The sequence below is a fragment of the Bicyclus anynana genome, chromosome 16 (genome assembly GCF_947172395.1).
Source record: "Bicyclus anynana chromosome 16, ilBicAnyn1.1, whole genome shotgun sequence".
Lineage (NCBI taxonomy): Eukaryota > Metazoa > Arthropoda > Insecta > Lepidoptera > Nymphalidae > Bicyclus > Bicyclus anynana.
Window position 1 is genome coordinate 6,484,191 of NC_069098.1, and position 17,999 is coordinate 6,502,189.

At 32.4% G+C, this 17,999-nt stretch overlaps 1 protein-coding gene across 1 annotated transcript; it reads right to left on the minus strand.

Annotated features, from left to right (window-relative positions):
* Window positions 1–67: 67 nt before the first annotated feature.
* On the minus strand, window positions 68–17,903 carry LOC112052220 (beta-1,4-galactosyltransferase 1). The gene is made up of 4 exons (XM_024091220.2): window positions 17,400–17,903; window positions 16,421–16,693; window positions 6,477–6,692; window positions 68–6,165 (listed from the first exon to the last, which is right to left on the minus strand). Exons 1-4 carry the CDS (start codon window positions 17,729–17,731, stop codon window positions 6,036–6,038), a joined length of 951 nt encoding a protein of 316 aa, XP_023946988.2. The 5' UTR covers window positions 17,732–17,903; the 3' UTR covers window positions 68–6,035.
* Between the last annotated feature and the right edge of the window lie 96 nt (window positions 17,904–17,999).

Sequence of the window (17,999 nt, forward strand, 5' to 3'; positions counted from 1 at the left end):
CGCCAATGTTGTACAGAAACTGAGTAAAACCTATTTGTAATCTATACTAATAGTATGAATAGGAAAGATGTTTGTTTTTATTGATATTGAATAAGTTCTGAAACTATTGAACTGATTTGAAAAAATCTTTAGAATCCTACATCATCACTGATGAACATAGGCTATTCCCACAGAAACGGGAAGAGTATCTAAATAGGTGCCAAATTTTATGGATTATAGAACTTATGATACATTAAAATTCAACATTTGACTTCGCAAATTCTTACATAAAAGCATCTTTACGAATATATTGTTTTAGAATATTTTGGAAGAAGTTTGGATCGTGCGTTGCAAGAACCAGCTCATGACTAGGGGCCCCGTATGGTTTCGAAACTAGTCTGGTTTCATAATCAATAAATATACTGTTATCAACTTTTTGATGTTATGTACACATAGGTACTTACTGTTATAAGGATTTTATTTGTTGACGTCAAAGTCAAATGTTAGTACTAACAAGTACTTAGAATTAAAAAATAATTTTGGAGATCAGGAAATACAAATATTCTCAAAGGTTCCCTTCCCTTCCCTTTGCATAAGGTTAAGAATCCGTGCCCTAAAGTAAAAACAATATTACTTATTTATTATCTATCTTATGCAATAATAGCTTTATTTTCTAAACCTCTTAAAATATTAATTAAATAATAAATAACACTATTGTTAAACTGTGAATTTGGTTTCATAGCAGTAAGAAGTTACACAAATATGATGTGAATGTGGTGTCCATTTGAACCTTATCTTTGAGAAGCAAGAAGCAAGCATTGGCGAAGGTATCAGTGGCGAAGGATGGAGTTTAGATGAAGGTAAGGTGTCTCAAAGAAAAGGAACAAACTCCGGTCTCTCATATATACATACATATGTACTTATATTTATTAGGTTTGTAGGTAATGTTCAAATGAACACCTTCATCATATTTATGTACTTAGATATTTCTATATCTAGTTATGAAGATATTTCTACATCTATGTGTACTGTTTACCAACAAACAAATTACAAATTATTTTCATTAATTTAAGATCAAGTGGACTGACGACATCAAGCGAGTCGCAGGATTCGCTGGATGCAGGCGGCTCAGTATCGTGATGTTTGGAAGTCCCTACAAAAGGCCTATGTCCTGCAGTGGACGTCCATCGGCTGATATGATGATGATGATGATGAAGATGACTAGCGATTCAAACCCTCATTTTTAGGGTTCCTTAGTCCACAAAAACCCGTAAAGTTTCGCCATGTCCGTCTGTCCACGGTTTAGCGCAAACTACTACTAGAAAGCTGTAAATTAGCATGAGTATGAACATTAAAAATGAAAAGTCTTAAAATAAAATATTTTTTAATTTGTCTGTTTGTAAACAGTAGGTACATATTGAGTAGAGCTGTAGTAGTTACATAAATATGATGATGGTTACTTACCACAAAATTAAATACAGTCCAAATGAATATTAATAATTATAGAATTTATTTACTATTTTTTTATGATTCCAAATAAGTTAGGATATGTTGTCTTTTATTGACAAAATGTATCTATATTATGTGCCTACCTATACTAATCGTAATTAACTGTTTTGTCCTAAATATTCTATACTAATGACTATTTAATTCCACGGCCTTTGGTATACCTAGGTATTATTAAGCTATCTAATTGCAGCAGACAGCAAAAATCAACCTTATTGATGATAAGATTTTTTATATAAATTATATATTATATATATAGTAATTTTGTACAAATAATATCGTATCTGTGATCATTACTTTCGGAGCTACAGGGATTTTAGGCCATATTATCAGCTGTGCCACATTAGTTAATATTGAACTTATTTAGCTCAATGTCTCATAAAAAACAATAATGTATATTCAATATACTACAGCTTTTATTGATCAGTACTGTTTACCAACAAATAAATTTAGTCACCTAATAATAAATATAATTTACTTGTTCCAGAATTTATGAATATAAGTTTGATTAATAAGCTTAGAACAACTAGATAAAGGAGATCATTCACGCTCCATACATTTTTGGGCTCTTTTTGAAAGTGCCGGCCAACAAAAAAAAATGACACGACTCGTTAGAATTAGCTATTTGGAGCAATAGTTAGTATGGCATAAAAGTTGTCAGGTGGCTCTGAACCAAGTTATACAGGTTCGACGATTCGTTATTTCCATACATTTTGTCAATTTTCAAAAGTGCCCGCTAAGAAAAAAAAAACTGATACGTATCGTTAGAACTGCCCATTTAGAACAATAGTTAGTACGGCACAAATGTTGTAAGATTGCTCTGAATTAAGTTATACAGGTTCAATGACTCGTCACTTCTATACATATTTTTTGAGTTTTGTAAGTGACCACCTACAATATAAATAATACGTATCGTTGTATCTAGCATTTGCAGCAATAGTTACTATGGCATTAACATTTTAGTATAGCTCTGTGTCCAGTTATGCAGTTTCGATGATTCGTCAAATCCATATGTTTTATTGATTTTCAAAGTGCCGTTTTACAAAAATATGCACTTATCACTGCACTTATCGTCAGAACTGCCCATTTGGAGTAATACTTAGTATGTCACAAATGCTGTAGGTTAGGTCTGAACCAAGTTAAAGGTAAAGGTTCGATATCTCGTCACTTATATGAATTTTATTGAGTTTTGTAAGTGCCCACCGACAATATTAATGATACGTATCGTTTTAACTGGTCATTTGTGGCAATAGTTAGTATAACACGAATGTTGTAGGGTTGCTCTAAACCAACTTATACAGGTTAAATGGCATGTCATCTCCATACATTTTATTAATTTTAAAATGTGCCTGCCAATAAAATTCTTACAGGTATCATTTTAACTGATCATTTAGACATACTTTGTTAGTTAGTATGGCAGACACGTTGTATAAATGCTCTGCTCTAAGTTATACAGGTGTGACTATTTGTAATATCCATACATTTTCTTGATTTTTAAGTGCCAACCATTAAAATGGTACGTATCATTAGAACTGGCTGTAATAGGAACGGGGAGTAATAGTTAGTATAGTATAACAACCGTTGTAGGCCTGGTCTGAGCCATGTTATACAAGTTCAATGATTCTTAATTTCTATGCATTTTATCGATTTAAGCAATATAGTTAGTTGGTAGGTATGACAGAAACATTGTATGATTGCTCTGATCCAAGTTATTTGCGTTCGATGATTCGTCACTTATGTTTTTGTTGATATCTGAATGTAATGGGGAACAATAAATAGGTAATAATGATGAATACTTAAATAATAATATGAAATAAATGTCATCATGGTGTAAGAGTTGTGTCATCATTATTTGTTATGTTCTTCCTTCTGGACCGTTTCTGCACTTGGCCATGTGATTCGCCGTTGTGCGTGTATTTGTGTGTTTATATGTTATTCAAGCTTGTAAACCGAAATTACCATTACTCACTGCACAATAAAACAATTTTTAGTTACATTTGCACCATAATGTTGAATTTGTGCAAATGCTTAGAATCATTATTTCTATATTTTATATTATTGCTTTTATGTTTTCCAACTTTTTTGGAAATCAATGGATGAAAGTTATATAACTTGTTTCAGTACTAGAATTTTTTTTTGAAGCGTGTGCAACGTGTTACTAACTATTGCTCCTAATGACTAGTTTTAACGTTAGGTTGATATTTTAGGTGAACGGTACTTTAAAAAATCAGTAAAATATTTGGATGTGAAGAATCATCTAAACAGTATAACTTGATTCGGATCTATACTACAACGTTTATGCCATAGTAACTATTACTGAAAATGGCTAGTTATAACGATAAATAGCATTTACTTTGTAACTTACAAAACTCCATCAAATACATTGAAATGACGAGACATCGAACCTGTATAACTTGGTTCAGAACAATCTTGCAACATTTGTGCCATACTAACTATTACTCCAAATGGGCAGTTTTAACCATAAGTAGCATATTTTTGTTAAAAAGTACTTTAAAAAATCAATAAAATAAATGGATTGGACGAATCATCGAAACTGTATAACTCGACACAAAGCTATACTACAATGTTTATGCCATAGTAAAGATTGCTGCAAATGGCTAGTTATAACGATACGTATGATTTATTTTGTTTGCAGGCACTTACAAAACTCAGTAAAATGTATAGAAGTGACGAATCATCGAACCTGTATAACTTGGTTCAGTGCAGTCCTACAACATTTGAACCATAGTAACTATTGCTCCAAATGGACAGTTCTAACGATACGTACCAGTTTTTTTTCTTTTCGGGCACTTTTGAAAATTGACAAAATGTATGGAAATAACGAATCGTCGAACCTGTATAACTTGGTTCAGAGCCCTCCTACAACTTTCATGCCATATTAACTATTACTCCAAATGACTAGTTCTAACGATTCGTGCTATTTTTTTTCGTTGGCCGGCACTTTCAAAAAGGGCCCAAAATGAATGATCTCCTTTAATGTATTTTATATAACATTTTATGAAAAAAAAAACCATACATAATTTAAAATAAATAAGTTATGAAATGACATGTGTTTTCTACCTTCATTTCGAATTTCTTTGTTGGTTGTTTAAACAGTACTCATCAAGAAAGGCTATAGTAGTCAACATCAATTGTTGTATAACTGGATATTTTATATCTATAATTTTAGTTAAGTAGTACATTAACATTTATTGCCAAAGGAGATCACACTGTAGGAAACAACAAATTTAAGATCAGCCAATTTACTTGAGTATTTTTATTAAGTATGTATATTAATAAATTATATTTTACAATGAAATTGTGATATAAGCCTAGTCTAAATGCCTTTTATCTAAAAAAAAACTTAGTTATTTTCATTTAATCTTATGTAACTAATTAATAAATAGTTTTGTAAGATAAAGCCTTCTTGAACAGCCATTAAGTTTGTTAAAACTTACATAATAATTAAATACATATTTAGTCAATAAAACAATTCTCTAAAATTAATCTAATAATCGCAGCAGGCAGGATTTACTCGAGCACAGTAAATGAATTTAAGGAGTTGGAACTTTGCATGTTGTTGAGTATCTCTACCCGAGCCCTACGATCCCTTAATATTGGTGCCTATAGCTTGGCAACTTCGTTCGCAACACGCCGCGATGGTCCGCGCGGGCGTGTAGTGATGAATGAAAAACCCACGACTGACCACCTGACATCCCCGCAAGCACGATTTCACAACCGCGCAGTCTTTCCCCCCATCGCCCGCATATCATGGGAGTGTCATCAACGAACTCGCTAGACTATTAAACTATCTTCTGAAATACTCACATCAGATAAGGATAAGGTGGGTTAGTTAATAGCTAAATGGTTTATATTTCGAAAATCTAAAGATTTGAGCGTAACGCAAGAGAATGGAAGTGTTCCAAAGTTTCCAAAATAAAACTTAATTATGTTAGTTTCCATCTTACTTCTTATCTTCCAAACATAGGTCGTAAAATTCATTTTGAACCCAAGTCTTCTTAGATAGGTGACGTTAAAAAAACCAATATATCTACTGTGAGATGCTGTAGACTGAGAAGAGATTCTTTTTTAATACTGCAATATGGGTATCAAGTTATGGGGCGCAATATGAGGATTTTATAATGGTATACTTAATATCATGACCATGTTAAAAAAAACCATAAGGAAAACGTTATTTATTATCTACACAAATACGCGAGTCGGATGACTAGGTGCTAGTAGATTGATGAAAGAGATGGGACTAGTACTCCACTGCTATTGGTGGATATTTTGTCTATTTCTCTTATTGGACCATAATACATAATAGAAAACATCTTCACTGGTATACTGGCCCTAACTATTTATAAGCAATTTATTGGTACAACTGTACTGAAGTCAATGTATATAATGCAATATTTTAATTCAGTTCCCATATTACAGAATTGTATTTTAAAAATTTCATTTACTTATGAATATTAAAATGGACCTGTGATATGATATATTGGTAAAATAACATACCTTCCATTAGGTACGTTCAACAATGTAATACACTACAAATCTACCATGATATGAGTAAAAAGTGGATGGAGAACAGTCGCTACTTCTGTATACTTCAAAGAGTTAAGGCCATCACTTGTCATCCTTTCCTTTGCATTGGCTAACGATTCACTTTTTTCTGGCCTAAAAAATAAAATAACTGCTATTAAAGTGTTTTTTTTTAATTCTTTACAAGTTAAAGTTAGCCCTTGACTAAAATCAAATAAAAAAAGTGAGCTTTGAAAATATTTGTCACTCTTATTTTAAACAAAAAATTCTTGAAAAATCAAGAAGTGCCAATTTTAATTTTTATAAAAATAAACATCTTTTTTTTGTATATTCCATAAAATTCCAGAAAAGTGTACTGCAGTTTTTATAGCTAAATCTTAAAAATATTATATATTTTTGAAAAACTGTTGGCAACCCTAGGTCTATCTGATGATAGTTATACTTACCGTTTAAGTTGCCCTTCATATGCTACCATGTGATATTGACTAGTGGAGGGTTCAAAACGAGAGAGTTCTATACTATGTGCTTCAAGGCGTTTATAAAAGTCGTCATCTTCACCACTCCAACCAAAGTACTGATTGCTCATTCCATTCACGGTTTTATACTGCTTCGACGATATGGATACAACACCGTCAAATTTGTTGAGATATGGTAGTACAAATCTGGAATTTTAGTAAACCATAAATTCCTTACAATTTTCTTTAAAATTTCCTTAAAATTCCTTACAAAGTTTTTGACAATAATTTCATATTATCTCGTATGTCAGTTATGCTGTTTGTGTCTCTGATAAGGTGTAAGTAACTAGTTAATTAATAACTGATTTCAAGTCTTCTTTTTGACCGATTTGATTTTTGGTATACAGGCTTACTATGTAATTATAAACTTAATTTTCAATCAAATAGTTATTCATTTAAACTGTTTTTCAGATAGCATGGGTATGGTGGCAGTTGTCTTATGACGTTCATAATATGTACTATTATTGTGAATCACGGCAAAAGGTGAAGTGAAACAAACTGTCATGCTATCTGAAAAACTGTAAACCCATTAAGTTTAGCCTCACAGACATTCATACTTTACAATATGTAAAATACGATATACTAATTGGGTCATTCCACGTCAAATCGACCAATAGTTGGACTCGACCCCTTTCGATTTGGATAAATTTTGGTCAGAAGTTTTCTTTTATCCTATAACGAAGTTCTGCCGAAGAAAAAAAATTTTAAAAATTTTTTTCAAAAGTTATGCAAAATCCAAAATTTCACTATTTTCCATATTTTTTAAAGGAGATCATTCACGCTCCATACATTTTTGGGCTCTTTTTGAAAGTGCCGGCCAACAAAAAAAAATGGCTAGAATCGTTAGAACTAGCCATTGGGAGTAATAGCTAATATGGCATGAAAGTTGTAGGAGGGCTCTGAACCAAGTTATACAGGTTCGAAGATTCGTTATTTCCATACATTTTGTCGATTTTCAAAAGTGCCCGCCAAGAAAAAAATCTGGTACGTATCGTTAGAACTGCCTATTTGGAGCAATAGTTAGTACGGCACAAATGATGTAGGAGTGCTCTGAACCAAGTTATACAGGTTCGATTACTCGTCACTTCTATACATTTTACTGAGTTTTGTAAGTGCCAACCAACAAAATAAATGATACGTATCGTTATAACTAGCTATTTGCAGCAATAATTACTAACGCATAAACATTGTAATGTAGCTCTGTGTCAAGTTATACAATTTCGATGATTCTTTAAATACATTCATTTTATTGATTTTTTAAAGTGCCGTTTTACAAAAATATGGTACTTATCGTTAGAACTGCCCATTTGGAGCAATATTTAGTATGACACACATGGTGTAGTTTTGGTCTGAACCAAGTTATAAAGGTACGATGCCTCGTCACTTCTATGCATTTCATTGAGTTTTGTGCCCACCAACAATATTAATGAAACGTATCGTTATAACTGGTCATTTGTGGCAATAGTTATTAGAACACGAATATTGTAGAATTGCTCTGAACCAAGTTATACAGTTTTCATGGCCCGTTACATCAGTTTATTGATTTATAAGTTGCCTGCCAATAAAATTCTTATAGGTATCATTTTAACTGGACATTTAGAACAATATTTAGTTTTTTAGTGTAGCAGACACTTTGTGGAAATACTGTGAGACAAGTTATACAAGTGTGACTATTTGTCATATCCATGAATTTCATTAAATATTGAGTGCCAGCCATAAAAAATTGTACAGATCATTAGAACTGACTGTAATTGGAACTGGGAGTAATAGTTAGTATTGTACAAATACTGTAGGCCTGCTCTGAGCAATGTTATACAAGTTCGATGATTCGTAATTTTTGAAAGAAAAGAAAGAAAAAAATCTTTATTACAGCATTATGCCACACAACACAATATGCTCATAATATCATATAATGCTAACAAATAATATTGTCATATTAAATAATATGACAGGACAATATTCTCCGATGTGTGGCATAACCCAATAAAGGGCCCCAACTCAGCATATGCTACATACTCTTTAAATAAAAAGAGCATGCAGCGCTGGTTTTCAGTTGGAACCGTTAACCAGATGCCGCCACAAACACAGCACACAACAACCTTATTAACCAAAATAAACAATACAAGTAAAACTTAAAATAATACATTATAACTAACTAAAAATAAAAAGGGAAAAACAATAAAACAGCATTCTAAAAGTAACAACGTGTGAATTAAAAAACTAAAAACAAAATTACATAGTTATATCATATATTATAGTATTTACAAATATTTATTATATATTTTTACCTATATGAAAGAAAACTCCGCCACATGGTGTTGGAATTCAATCTGCTTTTCAAGTAAAAATTTCTTTAAAAGTTTTTTAAATGCGAATTTAGATTTTAGGTTTTTCAATGGAGGAGGAATGTTATTCCAACATTTAGTGGCGGAGTAGGTAAATGAACCTCTAAAGGCGGCAGTACGGTGAGGTGGTATCCGCAATTGATTTCGGCAGCTTCGACGCTCCGTTCCACCACCATCACCCGCCCAAGTGAATTTATTAAGAAGGTATATCGGTTTACCTTGATTGAAAACACCGAAAAGTAGACCTGCCAAATGATACTTTCGTCTGGATCTCATTTTTAGTAACCCAAAATTATTCAAAAATGGAGTTACGTGTGCTTTTGGGGGAACATCAAAACAAAACCGAGTGCAAGCATTTTGCACTCGCTGTATTAGACGTTTAGTCCTACATAGAAGTCGTGGGCCATACACAATATCTCCATAATTAAGCTTAGAAAGAACTAAGGCTTCTACTAAACGGATTCGCAGCTCTTGGGAGAGGTAGTTACGTATTTTATAAATGATTTTTAGTCGGTAGAAACAATTACGAACTACCTCTGCTACATGGTCTTCAAACCTTAGATCTGAGTCCATCAACAGGCCTAGATTACGCGCCTTGAAAACTCGATCCAACGTATTGCCTTTAATATATATGTTAACATGTGCCATGTTGACTTTGTGTAAGAGTTTAGTTGTACCGAATAACATAAACTTGGACTTTGATGGATTAAGGACAAGTGAGTTGCGGTCAGACCAACTTGCAATTCTATCAAGGTCTTCGTTAATACAATTCACAGCTTGGTCAATGTCCTCCGGCTTACATGAATAATATATTTGCAAGTCATCCGCATATATATGGTACCTGCAGTTTTTAATTTGATATATAATATCCGCACTATAGATTATAAAAAGTAGTGGACCTAAAACTGAACCCTGTGGGACACCTCTGGTGACAGAAGTTGACGCTGATCGACGCTTGCTACCATCTTCGTATCCTATTTCTACAAACTGAGTACGATTACTCAGGTAGCTGTCAAACCACTTGACAGCATTAACATCAAACCCATAGTAGGATAACTTAGATAACAGAAGTGCGATATTTATACTATCAAATGCTCTGGAGAAATCTAGGAGCACCATAACAGTGCACATACCTAAATCCTGTGATTTAAGTATGTTGTCTGTCACGTCAAGGAGAGCCGTCACAGTCCCACGACCAGCCCTAAAACCTGATTGGAAATCTGGCAAGATCTGCTGCTTCTCCAAATATCTTAAAACTTGTTGGTGCACAGCTTTTTCTAAGACTTTTGAGAAGCAAGATAAAATGCTAATTGGTCGTAGGTCCGTCGGCGTTTGAGGGTCCGGTATTTTAGGTAGGGGACGTATTAAAGCAATTTTCCAGTCACTAGGGAAAACAAAGGTAGTGATTGACGTATTAACAATGGACGTGATAGTGTCAACGCATTGTGGTAACATCATAAATAACATGTCAAGCGTAATTTGGTCAGTTCCTTCGGCATTCGAATGAAGGTTTTTAAGAATTTTTAATAAACTTAGGTCAGATATAGTGGAAAGAGAGAAAGTATCAGTATAAAGACGATTAAATTCGTAATATGTAAGCATGGAAAAAGATGTAAAGTTAAAACCGGGAACATTAAGAAACTGTACATTTATCGAGTCCGGATCGGTGAAATGTGCTGGTAATGAAATGTTTTTGTTGGGTAGTACAGTAGTCTTTAAATTTTTCCACATAACTTTTGGAAATTTAATTTTACTATTAACATTATGTGAAAAATAAGCCCGTTTTTCATTGTGAATAGATTCGATTACTAAATGCTTATATTCTTTATAGTAAATTTTATTTATCTCCGACTTATTGCTGCGCCATTTTACATGTGCTTCGTCCCTCAAACTCATCATTAGCTTTACGTTGTGCGTTATCCACGGACTGTAACGATCTTTTATCACTAATGATTTTTGAGGAGCGTGCTTATCGAATAGTTTCAACACATAACAGTTAAATGATGAAACCATTCGGTTAACACAGTCTAAAGAGGAAATAATATCCCAAGGTATCATACTCAGATCTTTATTAAAACTATCTTGACATACATTTTTAAGCGGTCTCAATTCAAGATACTTAGGAGGAATTTCTATACATTTTACCGATTTGAGAAATATAACTAATAGGTAGGATTGACAGAAACATTGTAAGATTACTCTGATCCAAGTTATCTGTGTTCGACGTCAACAACGAACAAAGTGACGAGTTATTCGTCACTTTGTTTTTGTTGATATCTGTATAGGAAAAACAAAATAATAATGATGAATACACGGCTCGAACTAATAATATGAAATAAATGTCATCATAGTGTTGCTGTGTCATCATTATTTGTTATGTTATCCTACTTACTAACATGTAAACCAAAATTACCAATACTTGAAAGAACTTAAAAAAAAATTTTTATTTCACTCTACCCAAAATACACAATAACATAACAATTTTTAAATGCATTTGCACAATAATGTGGAATTGCATGTAACACAAAAAATGAGTTGATACTCATTTTTTAATTCTATATTTTATTATTGTTTTATGTTTTCCAACTCTTCGGACGACAACTTCTCGGAAATCAATGTATGAAAATTACGATTCATGAAACTTATATAACTTTGTTCAGAAATCGGATTGTTCTGAACTGTGTGCAACGTCCTACTATATATTGCTCCTAATGTCTAGTTTTAACGATATGTATGTTTTTGGTGAACGGTATTTTAAAAAAGCCATAAAATATATGGATTTGATTAATCATCGAAACAGTATATCTTGATTCGAAGGTATACTACAACGTTTATTATTATTATTATATCTGGAAATTGCTGGTTATCAAAATTCAATAAAATACATAGAAGTGACGAGACATCGAACCTGTATAACTTGGTTCAGAACAATCCTGCATCATTTGTGCAATACCAAATATTGCTCCAAATGGACAGTACTAACGATAAGTACAATATTTTTGTAAAACGGCACTTTAAATATTCAATAAGATATATGGATTTGACGAACCATCGGAACTGTATAACTTGACACAGAGCTACATTACAATGTTTATGCCATGGTAACTAATGCTGCAAATGGCTAGTTCTAACGATACGTATCATTTATTTTGTTGGTGGGTACTTACAAAACTCAGTAAAATGTATAGAAGTGACGAGTCATCGAACCTGTATAACTTGGTTCAGAGCACTCCTACAACATTTGTGCCATACCAACTATTGTTCCAAATGGGTAGTTCTAATGATACGTACCAGTTTTTTTTCTAGGCGGGCACTTTTGAAAATCGTCAAAATGTATGGAAATAACGAATCGTCGAACCTGTATAACTTGAGTCAGAGCCCTCCTACAACTTTCATGCCATATTAGCTATTACTCCAATTGGCTAGTTCTAACGATTCGTGCCATTTTTTTTCGTTGGCCGGCACTTTTAAAAAGGGCCCAAAATAAATGATCTCCTTTATGTTTTAAAAATCTCGAAAAGTATTGCAATTAAAAAAATCGCTTATGGTAAAGGCTTCAAAGGGGATACTTGGGGCTATTAAAAAAAAAAATTTCCAAAAAAAAATTTTGAAAAATCTCCAATTTGTGAAATTTTGAATTTTTGAAAATTGTCAAAATTGACCGTCGACAATAAATTTTTGGCTCAAATTTTTTTGTGTACTACCTTGTACCAATCTTAAAAGATCCTGAAATTTTTGGAACTGTGTTTTTTGTTTTTTCAAAAATATGAATTTTTGAAATTTGTTAAAAAAAAATTTTTCTTAAATTTTTTTTTTAATCAGTTTGGCGAAACGCGTAATTTTGATGTTTTGAACAGTTGAAATTTCATTTAGTGGCATAATGATGAGAAAAAAAACATTAATGACATTTTTTGGGATCATTTTCAAAATAAAACTCGTAAAAAAAATTATACTGACACCTGTATTATCATTTGATGTTAAAGTAGAAGAAGTGGTGACATCTGTGGCGTGACGTTTGAATCTTTACGTGTAAGATAAAGTTAACCTTTCTGATTTTTATTTCGAAGACAGTCATCATTCTAAGTAAGTGTCTAGAAATAACTCTTTCTTCAAATTCTAAACTTATAACAATTATCTTATCAAGTGTTTAATTTGAGGACATTATCTAGTTAAAATTTTGAGTGCAGAAAAAATAAGAGATTAGTGATGGAAAATAAAAAGTGTTCGATTGGATTATTTAAGAATGAAATATGCTCTGAAGAAAAATTTATTAATTGCAAAGATTTTTCTGACGAAGATCAGATTACTCTGAATTCTAGAAGTGGTACAGACGTTAGTTTTATTTGCTATCAACATGACAAACAGTATCGTATCAAATATACTTCAAATCAAAAATCTTGTGCTGATCCCTTTAAACTTCATGACAGTATAGTTCGTAAATCTTTGAGACCAGTCAGTTTAAAATTGTTCGAACAGTGTAAGATTAGATTACCTTCCATTATACCGGGAAGTAAACTATGCATTTCGTGTACTAAAAGAGTCTATAGTGAATTACCAGAACATCAGAATGAAGTTGAAATATTTGAAAAAACTGTGAATGTCGAAGAAAGTCAACTAGTTGAGAGTGTCTCTGAAGATTCCGTTTCCAAATCATCAAAACCATCCGAAACACCTGACCAAGTAGGAACTCCAATATTAATTCAAAGCCTGGTGGACGAAAAAATGTCCTCTAATTTATCTGAGAACTTGCAGTTGTCAAATGTGACAACTTCAACATCTGAAATGTGCAGCGCAACCGGTGAAACTTTTACACCTACTGAAATACATCTAGATCGCCTTAATTCTATTGCCAAAATTTTTAATTTATCTCCTGTAAAAAAAAAAGATTTAGATCGATCAAAAACATACACTCAACGGAAATATCATGAGATGACATCGAAACTACAATCATGCTTTGAACATCTTATGGAAAATGATTCTGACACAATTAAAAATAAACAATTGAACATTGACGATACTCCTGAATTAACCGGAAAAGAAATAATAAATCAGCTAAAAGAAAAATTTAATAACTGCAGCAAAGTGAGTGAAAAATTACAGATTTTATCTGTTTTGCCTTTAAGTTGGTCAACAGAAAAAATTGTTGATGTTTTTGAAGCATCTACATACATGGTGAAAAAAGTAAAACAAAAAGTCAGTGAGGACGGCATTCTATTCACTCCACAAAGAAACAAAGGTCATTCATTATTAAAAACTACTGAAGAGAAAATTCAACAATTTTATCGAAATCAAGATGTAAGTAGAGAGTTACCAGGTAAAAAAGAATTTAAATCTGTTCATGAGAATGGTCAACGGGTTCCAAAACAAAAACGGCTGATTTTGGGTAATTTAAATGAAATTTATCAATTGTTCAAGCAGAAATACCCATTTGAAAAAGTCAGTTCTTCAAAATTCGCTAGTCTGAGACCCCCTGAATGTGTTCTAGCAGGTTCATCTGGCACTCACGTAGTTTGTGTCTGTCTCATTCACGAAAATTTTAAACTGTCATTTCATGGTGCAAAACTTGACAAATTAAAATGTAGCGATGAAATTCAACCGTTTTCTTCATATCGAGATTGCTTGAAAATGGTTATTTGTCCTCGGCCTACGAGTGACTGCTATTTGGGAACCTGTAGTAACTGTCCTGGCTCGACAAAATTAAGAAGAACGATCGAAAATATTTTCAATGATAACTTTGTAGATGAAATAACGTATAAACAATGGACTCAAGTAGATCGATGTTCTTTGGAAACGATTGTGAAATCAACTGATGATTTCGTTGATAATTTGGTAGAATCTATTCCAAAATTCCTTCAGCATGATTTTATTGCTCGTCAACAGGCTGAATTTTTTCAAACTACGAAAAAGAATCTCGAAGTTGGACAAGTACTTGTTGTTGCTGACTTCTCGGAAAATTACTCATTTTTACTTCAAAACAGTGTCCAAGGAGCTTATTGGAATAATAGTCAAGCGACAATCCATCCATTTGCTTGCTATTATAGATCCATTGATGAAAATGACGACAATATAGTACCTCTAAATTTGATAATCATTTCAGACAACTTGACGCATAATACAACAGCAGTTTATAGTTTCCAGGAAGTACTGACATCGTTTCTGAAAAATTAAATCCCAGACATTTCTAAAATAATTTATTTTTCGGATGGTGCAGCATCTCAATATAAAAATCGGTACAATTTGCTGAACTTGCTGCATCATGAGGAAGATTTTCAAATACCAGCGGAATGGCATTATTTTGCAACTTCACATGGAAAAGGTCCAAGTGATGGTCTAGACGGAACATTAAAACGGAAGGTTGACAGAGCCAACCTCCAATCTAAAGCTGACGACCAAATTCAAACACCTGATGAGCTATTCCAATGGGCAAAAGAAAATGTTCACGGAATCAATTGTAACTTTGTTTCAAATGAGCAGATTCAGCGTACTCAAAAAAAACTTAACCAGAGATTTAAAAATGCTCTGCCAGTACAAGGAATCCGAAATTGTCATGCCGCTATTCCCATTTCAAGTGATGTGATGAGAGTAAAAACCTCATCCTCATCTGAGGAAGGAAAGGATTTCCGGTTAAAAAATACAGATATCTACGAGTTCGTTGAAGAACCAGATATTAAAAGCAGGTAAAAATCTGAAATTTCTGTGTTAGTACTTTATCTATTTTAAGTTTGGATTTAAAGATTTAAGTCATATTAACATTTTTCAGGTTAAGAAAAAGAAAAGGAGCAACAACAGTAACTGAAGAATTGAAGAAAAAAAATTTTCGTAACAGAATGTCAAGTAAACTTATACGTAAAAAGCCCTATTAAATAAATTAATAACCAATAATAAACAAATATCATTAATGTTTTTTTTCTCATCATTATGCCACTAAATGAAATTTCAACTGTTCAAAATATCAAAATTACGCGATTCGACTGATTAAAAAAAAAAAAAAAATTTAAGAAAAATTTTTTTTTTAACAAATTTCAAAAATTCATATTTTTGAAAAAACAAAAAACACAGTTCCAAAAATTTCAGGACCTTTTAAGATTGGTACAAGGTAGTACACAAAAAAATTTGAGCCAAAAATTTATTGTCGATGGTCAATTTTGACAATTTTCAAAAATTCAAAATTTCACAAATTGGAGATTTTTCAAAATTTTTTTTAGGAATTTTTTTTTTTTAATAGCCCCAAGTATCCCCTTTGAAGTTTACCATAAGCGATTTTTTTAATTGCAATAGTTTTCGAGATTTTTAAAACATAAATTTAAAAAATATGGAAAATAGTGAAATTTTGGATTTTGCATAACTTTTGAAAAAAAAATTTTAATTTTTTTTCTTCGGCAGAACTTCGTTATAGGATAAAAGAAAACTTCTGACCAAAATTTATCCAAATCGAAAGGGGTCGAGTCCAACTATTGGTCGATTTGACGTGGAATGACCCAATTGTGATACTAAAATAAATAGACATATTTGCTTTCTTTCTTTACATACCTAAATTTGTTGATGCTACACGACATATGCCGTGGCAGTTCTGTACATGCATATATATTTGCTAGCTTTAACGGCAACAGATCAACATCATGAAGTACTAAGCATGGGTACCCTGCCTGCATAGCAGCACGAGCACCAATGTTGATCAACTTGGCCCTATTGAATGGACGTGAATCAACTTGTTCGACAACATATATCCTATAGTGGATGTGTTGTTGCCGCAGGAACAAATGCATGTATACTAGGAATCCTCGCAATTGCTCAGCTCTGTCCCTATACAACAAATATTTCAATAAATTAACTAAATTCCAAAAATTCTAAATTCTATTATTTCAAGTAGGCTTAGTTTACAAGCACTTTTGAAACATCATGTTTAACTGTTTGTAAAGACTCTGACTTCCACTGGTTCGGACGGCAAGGTCTGCTGAGCCTGCAAGAAACTCAATAGTTGCTTTTTTGAAAAAAAAAACCATATAATATTACAATTATTTACAATTGTTAACATAATTAAAATTTCTTTTATTTTTACTTCCTGTGTGGAGGTAGAAACTGATCCAATGGCCTCCAAGCACCATTATCAGGAACTCATCATTGGTGTAGTAACCTCTCGACTAAGTAAATGTTTTTTAAAGCATTGCTTAAACTTATGCTTTGGCAGGTCCATCACAGTCTTGGGGATCTTGTTATAGTGTACACCTAAACCTACTAAAGATTTTTTTACTCTTTGGAGATGATATGGAGATATAACTGACTTATGCCCTTACTTATAGTAAGGCGTGGGTTTAAATCTCCTTTATTTCATTATTGTTATATTAACAAAGTAGCAGACCTTTAGATGTAAAATCCATGTAGTTTCAGTTTCCATGGGAATATGGCAATAAAATATAGACTATATTAAACCCTGATAATGTAGCTTTATATATAGTTTTAGAGTTTATTCTTTACTCTTTAAATTATTAGTGTAAATAATTGACCTCACCTATATGGAACAATGATAGCTGTACTAAATTTGGGCCTGCACTCGACAGGGGCATATTCCCCACCCTCCTTTATCCTGTGGTTCTCAACTAAATCGCCTTCAGCAATGCTAAGAGGTAATGTGGTGTCATCGTGTATAATATCATAATAGTCACAGTCAGCTAATGCTGTACTCGATAAATTATTGGCTATTTCTGGACGTAAACAATTTAATATATTTTCTTTCGAGATATAATAGTAATTTCGTGTTCCATTTCTATCTGGATGCAGTAGTATGATCAATATCACTATGACCACACCGCAATACAGAACTTTTCTTTTTACCGCATACATAGTTCCGCATGCCACAATAGTTATTTGCAAAATACACTTTATAAACAATAATATAAGAGTTTCAAATAATTATTCCACCTCAAAAATAATATTAATATAAATGAATTTAAAAGAAAACCCAGAAATAAACTCACCAATTTAAAAATTTGAATTTTGTTTGACGAACTGTCACTTTGAATTTGACATTGACAGTTACGTCGCAGTGTATTTTTTTTTAAACTGGCTTTACGGATTTGAGTTTCAGTCGTTTTGAGCCCGTTTTGTTTAT